Below are 20,020 nucleotides of genomic sequence, written 5' to 3'. Positions count from 1 at the left end.
TTCTGCTTCATGTCATGAATTGACATTGGTCTACCTCCTAAACCTGCATGATTTAAAGTCTCTGTCCAAGAGCAGTTTCAGAGGTGTTGTGGTTAAGAATAAGTTTCATTAGTAGAAAGTGGGAAAGACAGAATGTAACCTGGCCACCTTGTACTTGGATCTAGTCAGTGTTATTTGTCTGTGACTTTTATAAGCAAAAAATATTACACGGAAATTAGAAGAAGCAATCTATTTTAAGGTATGTGACAATAAAATCAGTTTAGTGTGTATTTGTATACACCGCTACCCCAATATAACACTGTCCTCGGGAGCCAAAAAATCTTACCGCGTTATAGGTGAAACCGCATTATGTCGGGCAGGGGGGTCGGTGACAAGGCGGGGGGTGAAGTAATGCGGCACAGAGGGAGGTTTCTGATGGAGCAGTCAGGAGGGCTGGGAGGCTACTGGTGGCGGCTGGAAGGGTCAGTGAGGACAGAGTGGGGAGCTGTGTATGTGCTCAGTGGTGGTCCAGTTCTGGGAGGCCCGGGAAGTCCCGGTGGAGCACTGAGGAGTGAGGCGGGGATTGGCAGTCGGTATCTCCTGGTGGCTGTGCGGGCACGGGAAGGGGAAGGACAGACCCCCGTGCCACAAGTGAAAGCTCTGGGTGCCAGGGGCGCTGCAGGAGGCGTGCTGGGACCGGCGGCAGGGTGAGGAGTGTCTGGGGGGAGGCACCGGGGCAGCTAGCAGGATGAGAAGTTCCACAGCTCTGGAGACGGTCCTGGTGGGGAGCTGGGGGGCTCCACAGAGGCGCAGCGCAGGCCACCTTGGTGCAGTGATGCAGCGAAAGCCCGAGGGGACCGATGGGAGTTGGGACCCATACAGCGCGGGGCAGTTGCTGTCCTGGCGAGGCTAGGCGCGTGACTCGCAGCTCAGCACCAGGCTGGGGAGCTTGGGGCGGACTCACTAGGGGAGCCAGGGAGAAGGGTCCGTCGCTAGCAGGGGAAGCAGGTGGGGCAGGGAGATGCTGACTCTCAAGCCCCTCTCCCTATAATCCCATTGGAGCTATAGGATGCAGGGAGCCCCACAAACCAGCTTGAAACCAAAAGCTTCCCTACACCTTGTGCCAGGATGCTGCTCACTGTGAAGGAACATTCAGAAGATCCCGATCACAAAGAGGTTTCCCTTGGCACCAGCGTCTCCCATAATGGCTGCCAGGGCGCTGCTCAACACGAGGCTGGAATACAGGCTCCAGAGGGGGTCCCTAATCTCACTTGCACCATCACTATGCCCCCGCCCCAGCCCATTAGCGAGCAAAGCCTCCCTGGACTCAGGGTTCCCTCCCCACCGCCTCACGAGGTCCCTAAAATAGGCCGTTGTAGCTTCCCTCTTATGTAGAGCAGGATAAGGCAACTCCAGAGAGTTGCAATCTCTCTGCTTTCCCAGGCATTTTCCTTCACTGTCTCCTCCTCTCGCCTGGCTTCCCTTTGTTCTCTCTCTTCCTCCTCCTTTCCTGCTCTTCTCTCTTCACTTAATTTTTGCACTGCTCGCCACCCTGCTAGTTTCCTCACCATCCGTCCGGCGCGCCTCCGCCCGACCACTGCTCTCCTGCTCACCATCTTCCCACCCGCCTGCCTCCTCACCCTCCTTCTGCCTGCAGCTCACCTCCCTATTCGCCTCCACACCCTACGTGCCCACCCGCCTCCCACCCTTAACCCCGCTTGCCCACCCCGCCTCCTTTACCTTTATAATGCTTTACCGAGTTATATCCGAATTCGTGTTATATCAGGTTGCGTTATATCAGGGTAGCGGTGTCTTTTATTTGCCAGTAAAACAACATAGTTGATACGTATCATTCTGGAATTTTTCTGAATGATGATACTTAAAAGTCAGAATATGTAACAATAGCGGTAATATGGAATCTGATTGCCTGTACTGCAAAAAACTGGTCTTCAAAAAGTAGAATATACTGTAAGATACAAATGATAGTGTTCTGTATTTGGCAACAAGATAGAATACGTATGTATATGATTCACTGTAGACGTAGTATCCATTTGTTTTCTGACAAAAATATTAATGTTAAATAGATTTGCTCTAAAATTGTTGGCTAATTAACAGTCATATTTTAAAACTAAATTGTAAGAAGTACTTTATTCCTCTCCCCACCCCCCACCCCCCGGCAGTATTTCTACAAAGACTTCCTTGGAAGGGGACAGGTAGTGTCTTCCTCATTAGCAGAAAATATTTATTTCTATTTCTCCAATTATACTTTGCCAGAGGTCTCTTCCTGTCTGAAATATACTCCATTATTAAATATAAATGTGGATTTATATAACAATATATAAAATATTATCCTAAATATATAATGTAGACAACATATTAGTATTTAGGTTTCAGTTTAATGGGAATCAGGATTTTAAAATGTCATGGATACATTTTTAATACGTCAGAGTAGTAACAGTTCATTGGTTTTGTGATATGAACACTAGTCAACTTGAAATTACCAAAATATAACTTATTTTTAATAACATCCATAACATCTGTGAAAGAGCCTGGGACAGCCTGTTTCATGTGAAGCAGACAAGATGCTACCCACTTGGTGTTTTTCAGAATGTAAAAATAAAAGGCTGTTTGTTTAAAATAGAGCTCTCGTGGGCATTGCTTTGTTTTCACACAAATCTCTAAAGAAATAGACTGAACAGGCTGAGTTCCGTGTGCATACCATTGTGGCAGTGACTGAAGCGTCCTTAGTATCTCTTCCACCGGATCTGTATCTGAATTGCTAGTCTTTGCCTTGCTCTGTAGAATTCCCATCCAGTAAAGAGAATTTCTTGTCCATTGTCTTTATTCTTGCTACGAGGGACTTCGTAATTTTTTTTATAGTTACCCCATCTGGTGGTATTTGAGGAGATTACATGTAAAATAAAGAGTTCTGTCTTGAATTATTAGAATGAATGTGTAATTGTGCCCTGCTAAGTGTGGCCACTTATCCTGTGGGCCAATAAAATCTTAGTCCCCACAAGAGTTTTTCCATATCATTTGCAGTGCCCCTGTTGCTGTGATCAAAAGAATAGCAGATTTTTGGTGGCCCTGTTAATAAATTTCAGTGTATTTTGAAATAAGAAGTGAAGAGAATTTTCCCTTTTTTTTTTATTGTGAAAGAAAATAGTATTTGAGCTTTTAACAGCTTGATTTTGTTCTAAATCTCTGAACCCCTGCTATTGAAGCAAGCAACACTGTGAAGCTCAATGTTTCCCTGGTACTCTCCTCATTTTTGACTTTTGCATTCTAAACAGACACTAAATCAGGGGTTCCCAAACTTGATTCAGGACTTGTTCATGGTAAGCCCCTGGTGGGCCGCGAGATGCTTTGTTTACCTGAGCATCCACATGTATGGCTGCTCGCAGCTCCCAGTGGCTGCAGTTCGCCATTCCCGGCCAATGGGAGCTGCGGAAGTGGTGCGGGCTGGGCCACTGCTTCCCGCAGCTCCCACTGGCTGGGAACAGTGAACCGCAGCCACTGGGAGCTGCGAGCGGCTGTACCTGCAGACGCTCAGGTAAACAAAGCGTCCGTGGCCCGCCAGAGGCTTACCCTGAACAAGCTGCAAACCAGGTTTGGGAACCCCTGCACTAAATCCCCCATTTTTCAGGATGTAGTGATCATGAGCTAATATTAGTTCTGTACATACAGGCCAACATTTTAAGAAGTGACTAGTGATTTGGGCTGCCAGAGACTCATTACCAGAGACTCATTTTCAGAAATGGGTGAGCACCCTTTCTCTGAAAAGTATGCCTTGTTTTAGGTGTCTCCGGTTGGGCACACAAAATCACTAGTCCTTTGGAAAAATCATATGCTCCAGCATTTCTTTCAGTGAGCTTTGAATAACATCTGAGGTAAATATGATGTCCTTAAGGGTTAAGTAAGAGGAACTTAAAACTGTGTAAGCATAGTGATCCATCTAACCGTAATGATCATCATGTAAAGATTGGCATGAGTGCTATGCAAGCATAAGTATTGTATTTCCAAACAAATAACAATGCAAGACTACTTTATACTGATTTAATCAGAAGCTCTTCAGTTTTAGCTTATACAGTGCCTTCAGGTAGTGTTGGGTCTGAAAGCAAAAAGTAGTATAAGAGAAATAAAGATTTCTGTACACCTTTCAGTGCTTTTCCCTTTTAATTGCAACATAATTTATTTTATTTTACTGTCATGTATATACTTTTTTGTTTCATTCTATTATGCAGGGGCCCTAAGATATCAAAATATGTTAAATAGCCTAAGAGTTGAAGTCGCTCATAGATTTTACCATAATTATATAATAAAAGGACTTGACAGGGCTCACCTTTCTAACTGACAAAATTATTCTAGTGGTAAATCCAAACCTGCTTCAACAGAAGAAAACACTGATTCAGTTATATCCATGGTATTTAAATCCCCCAGGGATACTCATAAATGACACATTTTCATTCGCTGCTCTAAGTGCTGTAACAAGAGAAATAATTTCAAGCACCATTAATTTCTGTTTAAAACTGTAGCATATTTTATTTTTCAAATAGATTGAGGCCTCTATTATTAAATGCTGAGTATCAAAATGTTTGACATCTTAATCCTAAAATTGAAATGATATTTGCCATATACAGTACTATATTAAAACAACAAAGTTGGAGGGAAAAGGTATATTCCTTTGTATACATAATAAAGTTATTACTGTGAAGATCTAGATATATATGGTATACATGAGTGTATCTACATTCTAGTTAATGTGAATGTCTGTCATATTGTGACAAGCACTAAAAGGTATGCTAGTAGTGTTCATATTGGCACATCATTCTGGATTCTTCTCAAGTGTTCATTCCTGTATTCACGCCAGAAACATTCATCTTCACCAATCCCAACTGACAGTTTCTAGAAGGCAATAAAAATTAATTTGATTATTAGAGAGTTTTGAGGAATGCAACTGCTGCACTTTAAAGTCACTAAAAAGATCATATTTTCTGTGATTTAGATGAGCAGAAACTTTCTTAGACTCACAAGCAAAAATAAGGAAGTTAATTCTGATACCAGAGATAATGGTTCAGCTGTTGCTGTGTTGGATTCTATATCACCTAATTAATATGATGTACCCACAGCTCTAGTTGTTTAACTGTAAACACTTACGCCACTTACAGCAAAACCTTAATTTTTTAAAAATGTCTTGGACATTAAGGAGCTATCTAAAACATCAATCTATATAGAGGTAGCTATTATAGAGAGAGCTATAGCTATGAGACAATGCAATAGTTTTTCTTTGGAGGTTTCAGACTATAGACAGTCCAATATTCCCACTTGTGCCCTCAAGTAAATTATGTAACATCACCGAGCCTCCATGTCTCATCAGTCAAATGATGATACTAATGCTTACCCACCTATTGTAAAGCGCTTTAAGATTTATGGATGAAAAATGCTACCTAAGGGCTAGGAATTCTATCTCATTGTCTGTGGAGGCACATGTTAAACAGTATCTGCGAAATATTCTACATGGCAACAAGACAACTGAATTACTGTAGTACTTCTATAAATCAGGTTTTGCATCCCTTTAGACAGTTATACTTGGGAGACCACTTGAAGAGTTGAATATCTCTGGTCCCTGTGTTCAATATGCTGCACAATTAATTTTCTTATCTTTTCAATTTAAAAGGATTTGTGAGGATAGCCTCCAGCACAGATGTGACTTACTTGTTCATCCATGAATACAGGTTTTCTGACATTCTTTTTCTGTCTCAAACCTATTTCTGGTGCCATGACAACCTCCATACCAAAATCGGGCACAAGAATTGGCATCCTTGTCATAATACCACTTTACCAGATAATCTCGACAGTCTCCTGGTTTCATAGGCTCCAAGCACCTAGGATCTGAAAACACATCAAGTTAAGTTAGCTGGGAATTTTCTTCCTTATTGTGTTAAATTGAATTTTATAAAAGAACCTTCTTCAGTAAATAAAAACCATCTTCTGTTCCACCCACTTGATCTCTTGGGGTCATATACAACCCTCAATCAAGTTCCCATTGATATCAGTGGAAGGTATGTGAATGGATTGAAAGATATATGGACTAGTGGCTCAGTTTTCAAATTGGGGTGCTTAAATCCCTATTCTGGATCCTAAATCAGTGTTGAGGTGCCAGAATTGTGCTCTTATTCTAGAAATTGTCATTGCCAAGCAACAGCAACCAGTTGGATAAAAAAAATTAGTGGTTTGCAAATATTTAACTCCAAGTTTATACATGCTTTTATTTTGTTCCCGATATAATCTAGTGAATTTAGGGTCTAGCAAATATTAAGGTTTGTTAACACTGCCTAGACTAAAAAATAGTGGATGCAACTCTAGTGAGCAGGCTACCTCCTGAAATATTGTGAATGCCATTCATCCTTGATGAGAAACATCTGCTACATTTCCAGGCCCCAGGCTCACCTGAGCAGAGTTTGCTAATTGTTCTCAGTTGTGTATCGAGCTATTACATTTTTTCTCTGTCAAAGCTAAATGATTTGAACTCAACTCTCCAAGCATGAAAATGACTTATTCACTTAATCCACTCTGCCTCCTTATTCACTCTGCATTTGGCATAATAAAAAAATTAAAATAGGTTGTATTCAAAGTGTTGTGAAAAGTAGTCAGCATTTAAGAGGAAAAAATGAAGTCCTTAAAGAAACCCGAACAACACCTACTGTAAAACAAAAACCAAAGGTAAAAAGACAAGAACAAGATCTTTGTTCTTTCCAAATTCTAGCAGCAGCATTTGCTCCTTACCTTTTCTAGTTGCTATTACTTGAGGCTGCAAAACTGTTGAAGGCCATTCTACATCTGTGATTATACTGAATGGCAGAGGTACATCTGGACTAGGAGTTCTACTTTCCAAGTCATCAGGTCTGCCATAAAGAGAAGAGGTCACTGGTTGTCTGTGACTATCAGGAAGGTTCCTTTGAAAAGGTGTGCTAGCAGTATAATCCAGTGAGACAGATAACAGCTCCGTCTCTCTGTCAGTCTCTGGAGGGCTCAGCTACAAAAGGATTCAAAGTTTATATTAATGGTAAAATTCTACTTAGACTCACATACCAAGAGAAAAATTGAGATGATGTAGGAGGCTAAGAGTATTTTCTCATGTGCTATTTAGCTGTATTGGTCGGCAATTTCATACCTCTCTAATGAATTGTGAACCTCCACATCTCTCTCTTGCTATTTTTGGAATATATTTTTATTACTTCTTGGGTGCTGCCGGACTGAGAAAGCAGTATAGTGCTTTCCACTTAATTCAGTTACAGGCTATGTCAAACCTAATTCTCATTAATCAACGCCGCAGGAAACTTTTTGTTGGCAAAGTAAAGAAAATCAGGGATATGAGGGGCCAAAGGGTAAAATGAATCTGTGAAATGCTTCATAATTTCTAGTATGTAGTTCCAAGGGATTATGTGACATTTTAGATCCTGAATCTAGGCACTGAGATGGATGGCACCCTATTTCCTGCATTATTTGCAGGGGGATATGCATGCATTCTGCCTCTTTCCTACTCTTAGGAAGTAGGAAAGTAGTGCCTAAGAGACTACTAGAGCAGAAGGTGATAAACATTTAAATTATGCAGACCATATCTTAATACACAGATTGTTTTGTGAACATTTCTCTTCCCATTCATGGTCGCATGGGATCATCTCATCTCCCTACTGCTGATAGTCAGAATTTTGAATGGTTAACCAGATCATATTAAGAAGCAAATACAATTGATCAAATATCAGAATTTGAAAAGAAATCTACAATTGATAGTGAATTGGCGATTAGGGAAATAGAAATATGTAGCATTTTTTGGACAAAATAACCCCCCTTCCTAAAACCTGTAAAGCTCTGTAGATCATTAACCTAATCCCAAATTCTAAAAATGACTCCAAGAATTATAGATCACAGAATGGAGAGCTTTCTCTGAATTATCAGAATTCCAGATCTATAAATAATGCATTGCTTTTGACTTACGAAACTATATATACTCTCAATTAAAAGAAATAATATTACAGACTTCAGCATTTCAAACAGCAATTTAAACAGCAATGTAGTGTTATAGATTAATGTGAAATAATATTGGATACTGGTGAGCTGATTTGTCACTTTTATAACTGGACACTATGTTCTGCATCCCTTGTTTACAAGCAACCAGAATCCAGGGCCAGTCCAGGGAAAATCCTGCCCATTTTGACTCAATAGCTGTAATTGTATAAATATCTTGCGACAGCAGCTACAACAGTGCCATGAGAACACCTGTTCTGACTTTCAGGTGACATTGTAAACAAGAAGCGGGCATCATTATCTCCTGCAAATGTAAACAAACTTGTTTCTCTGAGCAATTTGCTGAACAAGAAATAGGACTGAATGGACTTGTAGGCTCTGAAGTTTTACATTGTTTTATTTTTGAATGCAGTTATATTTTTGTACATAATTCTACATTTATAAGTTCAACTTTCACGACAAAGAGATTGCACTACAGTACTTGTATTAGGTGAATTGAAAAATACTATTTCTTTTGTTTTTTACAGTGCAAATATTTGTAATAACAAATAAACATACAGTGAGAACTGTACACTTTGTATTCTGTTATAATTGAAATCAATATATTTGAAAATGTAGAAAACATCCAAAAATATTTAAAATAAATGGTATTGTATTATTGTTTAACAGTATGATTAATCATGCAATTAATTTGTTTTAATTGCTTGACAGCCCTAAAAATACTTTTCTGCTTTTGGGTAACATATAGTTGGTTTGAACAGATATTCCTTAGAATGGAAAATGTCACTAGAATTGTAACATTTTAACTGTTAAAATAGTTTAAAAAAAAGCAACCCTGCACCCACTCTTGGGTGTCCATAATACATGCAGAAAGAAAGGAAAAGAGACAGCAACGCTTGAAAATTGAGTGATCTGGTATCAGCTAACAATATCCTATAGGATATTATAGAGACTAGGTGTGTAAGGTAATATCGCTTAATGGACCAATTTTTGTTGGTGAGAGAGACAAGCTTTTGAGCCACACAGAGCTCTTCTTCAGGCCTGGGAAGGGTAATCCCAGCATCACAGCAAAATGCAAGGTGGAACAGATTGTTTAACATAAGTAGTTGGCACATATTGTAAGGGACTATTCAAGGTAGAGTGGCCCATTAACACCTCTGCAGTCATAGGGCAAAAAGACAGGGTTAGTGGGTTACAGGTTATTGTAATAAACCTTAAATTAAGTGTCGCTGGGCATTTAGTGCACTGGATGAGGTGCACCACATGTTGTGATAGGCATGTCTAGGACCCAGAGATCTGGAAAGGGTGTTGTGGGGGATGTTGATCATTGTAGCAGTGGAGATATGTCTTCAGGTTTTGCATCTGTTGCTCTGGCAGGTCTGGTGCCACTTTGAATTGATGTGTCCTGATCTGTGGGGAACTTGCTTCTGATGATGAACTTGCAAAGGTTGTTTGAAGGTCTGAAGTGGGGGTTCAGGAAAGTTTTCTTTCAGAATGGGGTCCCCATCAAGTATGGATTGTTTGATACCCTGCATGGGTTCCAGTGTGGGGTGGTAGGTGAAAACTAAGCAGGTGTGATCAGAGAGGAGGGGTTATTTCTGTATTGAAGCAGGTTCTCTTGGGGTATTTGGGTGGGCTGTTCCATGATGCAATCCACTTGTCAGTGGAGTGTCCTTTTTCGGAGAAGTCGGTTTTAAGTGTGTTAAGATGTTTATCCTGGACTTTCTCCTCAGAGATTACAGAATCTAATTTTCAACATTTTCATTCTAACTGCACAAAACTGTGCCTTCACAACACATTTGCACAGGCAATTACCATATTTTCCACATAAAAATGTCTTCTATTGCATAATTAGGCATATAAACTGGGTGCGTACTCAACTGCAGGGGTAAAAGTAGAGGCCAGATTGAAGCCCCATTAAAATGTTGCTTTAAGAGTGAATTTCATGTTCTGTACATTCATAGCGTACATGTGCACTTTGCTACATATATTTTCTTTTCTTAGAGAACTATATTTCCTAATAGTACTTTTCCATGTAAGAAATTGTTCTAGTTGCATTCACAAAGGGGTGGTGATTTGTACAATTGTGAATGGAAGGAGAGGTACCCACAAAGCTAACTTTAAGATGTGTCCATACTATGAAAAATTTGAAAATCCTTGGAATAATATATATTTTACAGATCTCCTTTTGATTCTAAGACTCCAACATCTACTTCTTTTGGTAAACAGCAGTTTTTTAATAATTAGCAATTAAGTTCCAGATCTCACTTTAAATATCCTTTGTCCAAATCTTGCTTCTGTCTATTGAAAGAATTCATGATTTGAGCATGTTGCCTCTTGGTAGGATAATGAACAATGTAAGAAATTATGTTTTAATGTAAATACAGCCATAGTTCTTTTAAAAGATGATCAGTAATTATGCTTTACTTACAAAATTGATAGTTTCTTGTGTAGGTGGAGGGACATAAAGTTCTGGAGTCTGAGTTTTACCAAACTGATCAATATTACGTTCACTGGGTGTTTCAAATCCAGGGTGAAGAGTAGAAGATGAACTGAGGACTCTGGTGATATATGAGCTGGAGTCATTCTCACAGATTTGTTGGATGAGATTATTCTCAAGAGCTGCAAAGATTAACAGAAACAGGAAGTTTGTAGAGGCTAACAAAAGAAAAGATAAACTTGGAGCCTGATTCTAATCATACTTGCATTGTGGTATAAAGCATGAATCTTTAATTCTAATGGTTAATGGGGTATTGACCGCTAAGGACATGTCAGAATTGCAGTGGGAAGGAATAAAACAATGTAGTCTTCAGAATGATTTGATTCCAACATTTGATAGAGTTAGAAACATTTAGTTAAAACAGTTAATGCTTCCAGGACCAGTAAACTTTTCTAACTACTGGTGTTGGACCAGTGTCCGGAAAGAAAAAATTGTATATGTTAGTGTTTGAGAGAGAGAGATGAAACACTTCCACATTTTACTCTGATTCTGAAAGGAAATTCAGTGCAAAAGTGGAACAGTTGCCAGAGTTGCTCTAAAGTGATCATACACATGAACAAAAAAAAGTCTATAATCCAGTGCAGTGGTTCTCAACCTTTTCCATCCCTTGACCGCTTTCCCCAAGAAACCCCTTAGTATCTATCTGGGATCCCTCTCCCATTTAGCAATATAGAAAGAGCAGAGTGGTTATGACACCTGACACCTGTTCATGACCCCAGTTTGAGAACCATTGCTCTAGTGTCTGTAGATCTGCTTGGCAGTCACCTGTTTGTCTTGAAAGCTGTGTCATATAGCATATCCTAGATGTATTTACCTCTAAAACACACTTAATTAATTAGTACAGGGAAAATGTATTAGAAAGAGAATGACTTGAAAAGTAGATCTTAAAATTATCTGAAAAGAACTAATATAAAATGAGTATTCTCAAATCTGTTTATTTTTGTTGCTTCATATATCAATGATATTTCCCAATTAATGACTGAATGGGACTAATATATAGGGCTTTATTAGTTTAAAGAGCATAGGGACAGGTGACTAGAGAAAGTTGCTGAATCTGTCATTAAGGTCCCAATCCTGCCATGAGCTCTTCATGGGCTGGCCCCTGAGCCCAGATGGAGCCCCACTGAGTTACTGCTGGCCATAATCTGCATCAGAGTATAAGAATGATGTTACCATTTACTCAGTGAGGTTCCAGTTCTGCCAAGATGTCTGTGCAGGCAGACTTTATTACAGGTTCAGGGGCTAACTGAGTAGGTGGTATCATCTGTCCTATACACTGATGTAAATATTGCCAGTGGAGTTGAAAAAAAAGATTTAGGCCCAGATCCATGAAGGTATTTAGTCTTCTAATTTCCATTGAGGTCAATGGAAGTTAGGAGTCTACCTTGGTGGATCTGGGCCATAATGTTTTGATTTTCCATAGAAAAATCTTAATCTTATGAGTCTGTAACAGGGCACGCTGACACTTTAAGGCAGGATACAGGCCTAGCACAGTTCTTTAGAAATTTCAGTTTAGAAAAAAGGCTTTCTGCAGATTATAGCTCCTATGGGACATGGCGACTACAAACCTGAGAGCCAGGCCGGCTGGGAGGTCCTTTTTCCCAGTGAGAAAGAGACACGGGAGGGAGCAATACTGGTGATGATTCTCTCAGGTGAGAGAACCTGGAAAGGCTGTGCCAAGGGCAAAGGAAGACAGAAGGCAGAAGATTCTGGAAGTAAACTGCTGGCTAGGTAAGTGGTGTAGGGTGGAGGGTTTTGATTTTGTGGAACATTGGTCTACTTTCTATGGGAAGAGGGGATTGTATAGTTTAGATGGCCTCCACCTCAGGAGAAGGGGAACCAATCTCCTTGGGGACAGGCTAGCTAGAGAAGTCATAAGGGGGTTAAACTAACACCAAAAAGGGTGGGGGATAAGAAAAGGAAAGATATAAGCACTAGTTAGCACAAAATTGAGATGCTGAGAATAAAGTTCCACCTCCCCACCCCCCCAACACACACACACTGTGAACAAGTTGGCAACTGCTGAGGGCACTATGTATATGGTGGCCCTGTTGGAGAGAGTTACGGCAGACATAGTAGATATCAAGGCCACACGATACACTGTTACCTCAGTTAACTCCTTTCTGCCAGCGCTGACATGACAAGATGGGTGAATGAAGCAGAAGGAATAGTATAATCAGTGGAAGATCAAGTACAAGGGTTCTCTGCCCAGCTGCAGAGAAGCACTGACTTATTTTTTCTTAAATCTGAACTGGCAGATCTCAAGGGAAGATCTCGTTGCAATAATTTGAGAATTATCAAGATTACCTGAAGGGGCAGAGAAAGATCACTCCCTAGAATTTGTTCCTTGGCTCCTTTGAGAAATGCTCAGCTTGCTGGATGATTTTAAATTTGATTTAGAATGAGCATGTAGGTCCCTGGCTCCTAAACAGCCTGGAATGCTAAACCTTGTGCACTGATTGTCAAATTTCTCAGATTTACGGCAAAAGAAAAATATTGCGGCTAGCTCATGGGTGGGGGGAGAACCGTTGAGGGGATGCCACAAAATAAAATAATGATTTCTCAAGATATTGTAAAAGATATGGTTGAACAGAGATCAGGCTTTAGAAGAGGATGGGAACTGGTTAAGCAGCAAGGATTTAAATATTTCATAAAGTTTCCAGCTCAGTTTCATATCAGGATTAGTGAGGAAGTGTATCTGTTCCAAAAGCCACAGGAAGCAAAAAGGTTTTTAAATAACCTGAAGTGAAATGAGTATCTGTTCTGATTTATACCATGTTTACTTCCCAGTTGTTATGTCTGCCTTACCTGCACTTATGAACCTATCCAATTATTGTGACTGACTGACTGACTTATTTGGGTTATTTCTTCAGCTCCAAGCTTATACTTTATTCATTTTTGGGACACATATATAAATTCTCATCAAATTGTTAACTGTGAAGCGCCCCAGCAGGGGAGTTAAGGGAACACCTCATCCTGAACTGATCTCATGGGAGCGAACTGACTGTGAAAAGGATTTATTTAAATTGCATATGAATATGAAGTTCTTTGCTCCTGTATTTGTGCTGGGGTATTCATGAAACATTTGACAACATCCCCATGTGGCAGATCAACATGAACCATTTGTTTGTAAATATTACAAGGCCTGTGTATTAGCTGGGCACCAACATACACCAAAGATGGAGCGGTGCAGCTCCCTGATGCTCTGTAGAAATTTGAGGGCTCTGATATCACTTTTTAAAATTGATGCCAGTGAGAGACCCTGCAGTGTTGCCGTGCCTTGCTGCTGGGGCTCCTCAAAGCCCAGCAGCTTGACAGCCGATGTGTTGGAAATAGGAGAGATGGCTCTCTTCCCTACAAGACGTCCTGGAAAGCTGCACAGGAGCTGAGCAATGTAGTTATACCCCCTATGGTCCAACAGAGCAGAGGAGAAGACCAACATGCGTTGCTGAGCTACAAGAACAGTGACTTCTACCCTCCCTGTCACCTTCTACTTTCTCCCTCTCACCCTGGCCCTGCTTGCCCCTCTCCCCACATCCACTGCCTTCCTCTTCCCCCCCCTTCTTCAGTTCCTTCCTCCATCCTAATGCCTTCGGTAAGCTCAAACCTGGAGTTCATGAACATGAAGTATGAAGTTAGTATAGAAGAGTCACTTATTTGCTGTGTTTTTGGTGCAATAATTTACAATTTTGGGAGCAGTTAGATTCCTCTCCTCTTAGTTATATGTTAATATGAAGAAGGGAAACTGAATGTTTGGTTGTAAACTAAAAGGGGGAGGGACACGTGGCTCTGGAATTCCCACAACATACAATGTCTTATTCAGTGCACCAACCTGTATTACCAGTATTCTGGTGTTTGGTTTGGCAAACTGAAACAAGTACAAATTAGGGGACAATATACGTAACCTTGACATACCTAGTTAAGAAGTATTACATTTGTGGAGTGCATGATCCCTTCCTAACTCCTTACCATGTAGTTACTATTCTGGTGTAGGGAAAATAGGATGCCTGTTTTAAATAAATAATAGTAATAATAATAATACTTTAAATAATGGATATTGGTGGCTCTCCCGGCCTGGATAGTGTGTCTCTCTGGCTGACCCCACCGGAATTTATGAATGGTTTAGTTTTGTCTATATAATGTTAAGTATTTGACAACTATTGCCTTTTCATTGTGCTTGCTTATGCTTGGTATAAAGTTAAGTTGTTATATGTATGTTACGTTTTTGCTTTATCTTGTATTTTTGTGCTTTTGAGACATTTCATCCATAGACTCCTACCCCAGTGGGTTTCTGTATGGGGAGGAAGACGAGACGTAATAGAGCAAATTATACAAACATTCCATCCCCTTCATTTGTAAGGCTACAAAAATCATTCTTAACACAGCCAAATGGTCCTGAATCTTAATTTTATTTCCTGGGATGTAATGGGTCTCAATATTCCATTTAAAGAAAAAAGTGTACTGCATGTTCTGGCACCACGGATCATGCTGTGCCCCGGAAGTGTCGAGCAGCAGGTTGGGCTCCTAGGCGGAAGTACGCAAGCAGCTCCGTACGGCTCTCACCTGCAGGCACTGCCCCCCAGCTCCCATTGGCCAGTTCCCAGCCAATGGTAGTGCAGAGCCAGTGTTCAGGGCAGGGGCAGTGCGTGGAGCCCTGTGACCCCCGCCTAGAAGCTGGACCTGCTGCTGGCCGCTTCCGGGCCACAGCGCGGTGTCAGAACAGGTAGAGACTAGCCTGCCTCAGCCGGGCAGCACCAACAACAGGACTTTTAATGGCCCGGTTGGTGGTGCTGACCAGAACCGCCACAATCCAGTGCCTTACATTCTGCAACCCAGTACTGGGTCACGACCCGCACTTTGAAAACCAGTGGCCTAAGACAAAAGACCTCTGCATGTAGAATCACGGCCATCCATGATACACATGGTAAACAATGTACATCACCTGAAGATTAATGAAGTGTTCTTTAATTTCTGCAAAGATCAGTACCAATTGGACATAAGCCCCTTCACAGATGCTTTGGATCAATTTTTCAAAAATATTACATTACTGCAAATTACTGCAGACTGGCATAGAAACCTTGATATGCCTCTAACAGAGGATGAGTTAATTGAGAATATTAAGAATATGAAAGTGGCAAAAGCCCCCAAGCCAGATGGCTTCCCTGCCAAATAGACACTTCCTTGATGTCCCATCTGACAGGATGCTTATCAGTTTGATCCGAATGCACTAAGACTGCCAGAGGCCTTAGATCTACTGGGAACTTTGGAAATGCTTCAGAAACGCTTGTGGCGGGAGCAGCGCACCAAGCTCCCTAACCCCTCCACCACCTAGGAGCTGCAGGGATGCAGAGTCAGGTAGGGAGCCCCTGCCAACCCAGCCAACCCTCCCCCCACCAGCAACAGCAGGAGTCCTGGCTGCGCACCACCTTCCCCCAGCAGCAGCGGGGGTCTCGGGCCACTCCCCCCAGCCACCATGGTGCCCCCAGACTGCCCCACCCCGAGCATCCGCGGCCCCCTGCCCAAGTTTTAGTCACGGGTATTTTCAGTAAAAGTCATGGACAGGTCACGGGCCGTGAATTTTTGTTTACTGCCCATGACCTGTCCATAACTTTTACTAAAAATACCCATGACTAAAAGGTAGCCTTATCTCTAAGTACTTACATGGGGAAGAAATATTTGATAAATGAACTCTTCAGTCTGTAAGAGAAAGGTATAGTACAATCCAATGGCAGAAAGTAGAAACTAGAACAATTTATACCGGAAATAAGTTGTATTTTTTTAACAGTATGGATAAGTTAATCATTGGAAAAATTTACTCAGGGTTCTGGTGGATTCTCCATCACTGGCCATTTTTAAATCAAATTGGATGTTTTTCTAAAAGGTATGTTCTAGGAATTATTTTGGGGAAGTTCTATGGCCTGTATTATACAGGAGGTCAGACTAGATGATCACAGTGGTTCCTCCTGGCCTTGAAACTGATGAATCTTTGGGGTGGAGTGCCTGGGAAGGAATACTTTGTGGTGGTGTCTATGGGGAGGAGAGGTTGGGAAATGTCATAAGCTCCCTTATAGCACTATGTGAAACTGTGAAAAGGAGGGAAGGATTGACAGACCTTGAGGGAGATTAGTGGCCCAGAGAGAGAGAGACAGAATGCAAAGGTGAGGAGAAATCCTCTTCTCTCTCCTGCATGAAGGACAGAAAACTTCACAGACAATGGAACTTTGATCCAGGACTGAAGCATCCTGGGAAAAGACTGACAGAAGCCTTCAATGGAGGGCTGGTAGCCCACAGAACAAAAGAAGTTGGATAAAGAATGGCTGTGGGAACTCTCGTTGTTTGTATTGGACTTTCATTTACCGTGGAAGGCATGAAGATTTGATTTGGCTAGAGGACTAAATTACAGAGCGAGTGAAGGAAACTGAGGAACGAGTTGCATCTGAAGGTAAAAGGCAAGCTACTTTGCCACAGAACTATACTGACTGGCTTCAGTTGCTATGTCAAAGGCCTAATTCCATTCAATGCACTAATTTCATGGTTCCTGTTAAAGAGGTAGTTTCTCTTACCTGGGAGTGTGATGAAGTCCTCTATCTGGTAGACATGTTCACTGTCAGGGTCTGTAGCTATGAGCTGCAATTCTTTCAGAAACTCCTGAAAGTTGGGATCAGTCTTCTGAACTACCCCAATTACAAAGATCTCAATGTTGATGGCATGCGCATTCCTCACTACGACATCCAGTCTTTGATCACGAGTATCAGCTTGTCCATCTGTTATCACAACAGCCACTTTTCTTACCCCTTGTCGTGCAACCTGAAACATCTCAATGGCTTTGTTGATAGCTGAAGCTGTGTAAGTGCCTTCCCCTAGGTACTGCATATTATCAACAGCAAGTTTCAGCCTGTCTTTCCTCATGTGCTGCTGCAGAGTCGATACCAGCTCTACTTTGTGGCTGAAGTTGATAATGCCAATGCGGGCTGTACCTTGGTTGGCTGTTACCCTGTCAATGAGTGTATTCACAAAATCTTTGATAATTCTGAAGTTGTCTGGTCCAACACTTTCTGAGCTGTCAATCGCAAATACAAGTTCCAGTGGAGTTTCTTTACATTTGACGCTACAGCCTAAAATATTAACAATTTTAGACATTTTATGAGAAATTTCCTTTCGATTACACAATGAATGCAACTGAAAAAATATATATCAGACTCTCAGTCACCCAAGCCAAGGGGACTTTTCTGAAAATAGAAAACTAAAGTAATCTACAGTTACTGTTACTAAGATTTTTTTTCATAGCAAATGGTAGGCCAGATACAGAATGGAGAGAAATGGGTAGAAGATTCTGACTTCCCAAATTTTAAAGTATTTATCTATCTCTACATTTTTATAATGAAGGTGCTCTTTTTCCTTGTTTACATTTTGTTTATTTATCAACATCTACTAAATATTTATTAGAATGTAAGAATGGTTATACTTGGTCAGACAAATAGTCCACTTAGTCCAGGATCCTGTCTTCTGACAGTGGCCAATGCCAAACGCTTCAGAGGCAATGATCAGAACAGGGCAATTATCAAGTGTTCCATCCCCTGTCATCCACTCCCAGCTTCTGCCAAACAGAGGTTTAGTGGTACTAAGAGCATGAATTTGTGTTCCTGACCATCTTGACTAATAGCCATTGATAAACCTAGCCTCCAATAATTTATCTAATTCTTTTTTGAACCCAGTTATTCTGTGGGCCTTCATGACACGCCCTGGCAATGATTTCCACAGGTTGACTGTGTGTTGTGTGAAGAAATACTTCCTTATGTTTATTTAAAAACTGCTGCCCATTAATTTCATTGGGTGACTCCTGGTTCTTATGTTTTGTACAGGGGTAAATAACACTTTCCTATTCACTTTCTCTACAACATTCTTGATTCTTACAGACCTCTATCATATCCCTCCTTAGTTGTTTCTTTTCCAAGCTGAACAGACCCAGTCTTTTTAATCTCTTCATACGGAAGCTGTTCCATACCCCTAATCATTTTTGTGGCCCTTCTCTGTACCTTTTCCAATTCTAATATATATTTTTGAGATGGGGCGACCAGAACCACATGCGAGTATTCAAGATGTGGGCGTACCATGGATTTATATATTAGCATTATGATGTTTTCTGTCTTATTATCTATCCCTTTTTCCAATAGTTCCTAACATTCTGTTTGCTTTTGTGACTGCCGCTGCACATTGAGCAGATGTTTTCAGAGAACTAAGCACTATTACCTACATAGGAGACAAAGTATCCATAATTATACCAATTTAATAACTTTCAGTGGCACTATTAATATATTCAAAGTAAATTAATAAACAGAAATGTTCTTTATTGCATTTTGCGTTTATAATTTTAAGTTCTATCTCCCTTAAAGCCCACAATCTAGTAATTGAAACCCTAACATTTTTTCTGACAGTTTAGTTTATAATTTCTGAAACCTTTAAAAAAAGACATTAACTATGTAGTTTATGTCCTCAGATTTCCCAGGTTTGCGCCGTCTGTAAAGGTAATATGCCCAAACTCTAGGCCCAGTCACCCCTTCTGCAGACAGTGTGCAGTACAGAGTTAAGGGAAGACATCTCAGTGAGGTTATCCTTCCAGTAATTCTGTGTAGAGAACAGGTTCTTTCTTGGCCACTTGCGGAACATTCTGCATGGCTTGCCGACAAACCCTGCAGATCCCAGAGATATGCAGAAAGCCTGGCCCCTGGTGTTCCCTCCTTCTTCTTCTCTTCCTTCCCCCTCCCCTCTCCCCACTTCTTTGGCAGTGTGGCTATGCTGCCAGGACTTCCTCAGCTGGCGTCTGCCCCTGGAACCCTTTTTACACTGCTGGGACAGTGTCTAGGGACATATGATACAGTTTCTGGCTGGATTATACTTCCACTGTGAGCTCTGCTGGATTTCCTTTTGATTTGCAGAATTCCTATTGCTAGCCCATATGATGTGCTTACTTTTCAGCTGAAAATCATAGGCTCTACCCAACTTCATTTATTTTCTGTAACATCTTATTTAAAGATGTTTTACTGCTGACACTTTACATGTGTTCCATTATGACAGAGATCCTTCCACACTAACATGGAGTAGCAGGTTTTACTTGTATCCTTTCAACCATGGTAGTTTTATTAAAACTTGTTATTTCTTTTCCATTACATAGATCTTACCACATATTTCCATGATAAGTCTGATAATTTCTTCTTTCTGAAAAAGAGCATTCATTAATGTGTTACGTTTATTCTAATCCTGGGGCATGTTTTTCTTTTGTTTGAGCTGCTACTGCATATCCAAAACCTGCTGTCCCATTCTATTGAAGTTTTGCTCTTTTACAGAGCAAATTATATTGCACTTAGGGACGATTATAAAGTGGCTGGAACTCATAAATGTCACCAGCTGACAGGAGGCTATATCATGCCATCAGCTTCTAAATAGTACTCCTAGTTGAAGTCAACAAGGAGTCCGGTGGCACCTAAAGACTAACAGATTTATTTGGGCATAAGC

The 20,020-nt window shown here is 40.9% G+C and overlaps 1 protein-coding gene across 1 annotated transcript in view; it reads right to left on the bottom strand.

Annotated features, from left to right (window-relative positions):
* Window positions 1-4,553: 4,553 nt before the first annotated feature.
* The window catches only part of COL28A1 (collagen type XXVIII alpha 1 chain), a 121,128-nt gene continuing 105,661 nt past the window's right edge, over window positions 4,554-20,020 (bottom strand). Inside the window, exons 31-36 of the mRNA XM_084618916.1 lie at window positions 19,687-19,723; window positions 17,071-17,622; window positions 10,439-10,629; window positions 6,766-7,015; window positions 5,695-5,871; window positions 4,554-4,884 (exon numbers count right to left, since the gene is read on the bottom strand). Of these exons, the coding sequence (XP_084475042.1) occupies window positions 5,699-5,871; window positions 6,766-7,015; window positions 10,439-10,629; window positions 17,071-17,622; window positions 19,687-19,723 (1,203 nt within the window). The 3' untranslated portion in view covers window positions 4,554-4,884; window positions 5,695-5,698. The remainder of the gene's footprint in view (window positions 4,885-5,694; window positions 5,872-6,765; window positions 7,016-10,438; window positions 10,630-17,070; window positions 17,623-19,686; window positions 19,724-20,020) is intronic.

The sequence above is a fragment of the Lepidochelys olivacea genome (assembly GCF_965140295.1).
Source record: "Lepidochelys olivacea isolate rLepOli2 genome assembly, chromosome: 2".
Lineage (NCBI taxonomy): Eukaryota > Metazoa > Chordata > Testudines > Cheloniidae > Lepidochelys > Lepidochelys olivacea.
This window is presented reverse-complemented; position numbering and strand designations above follow the sequence as displayed.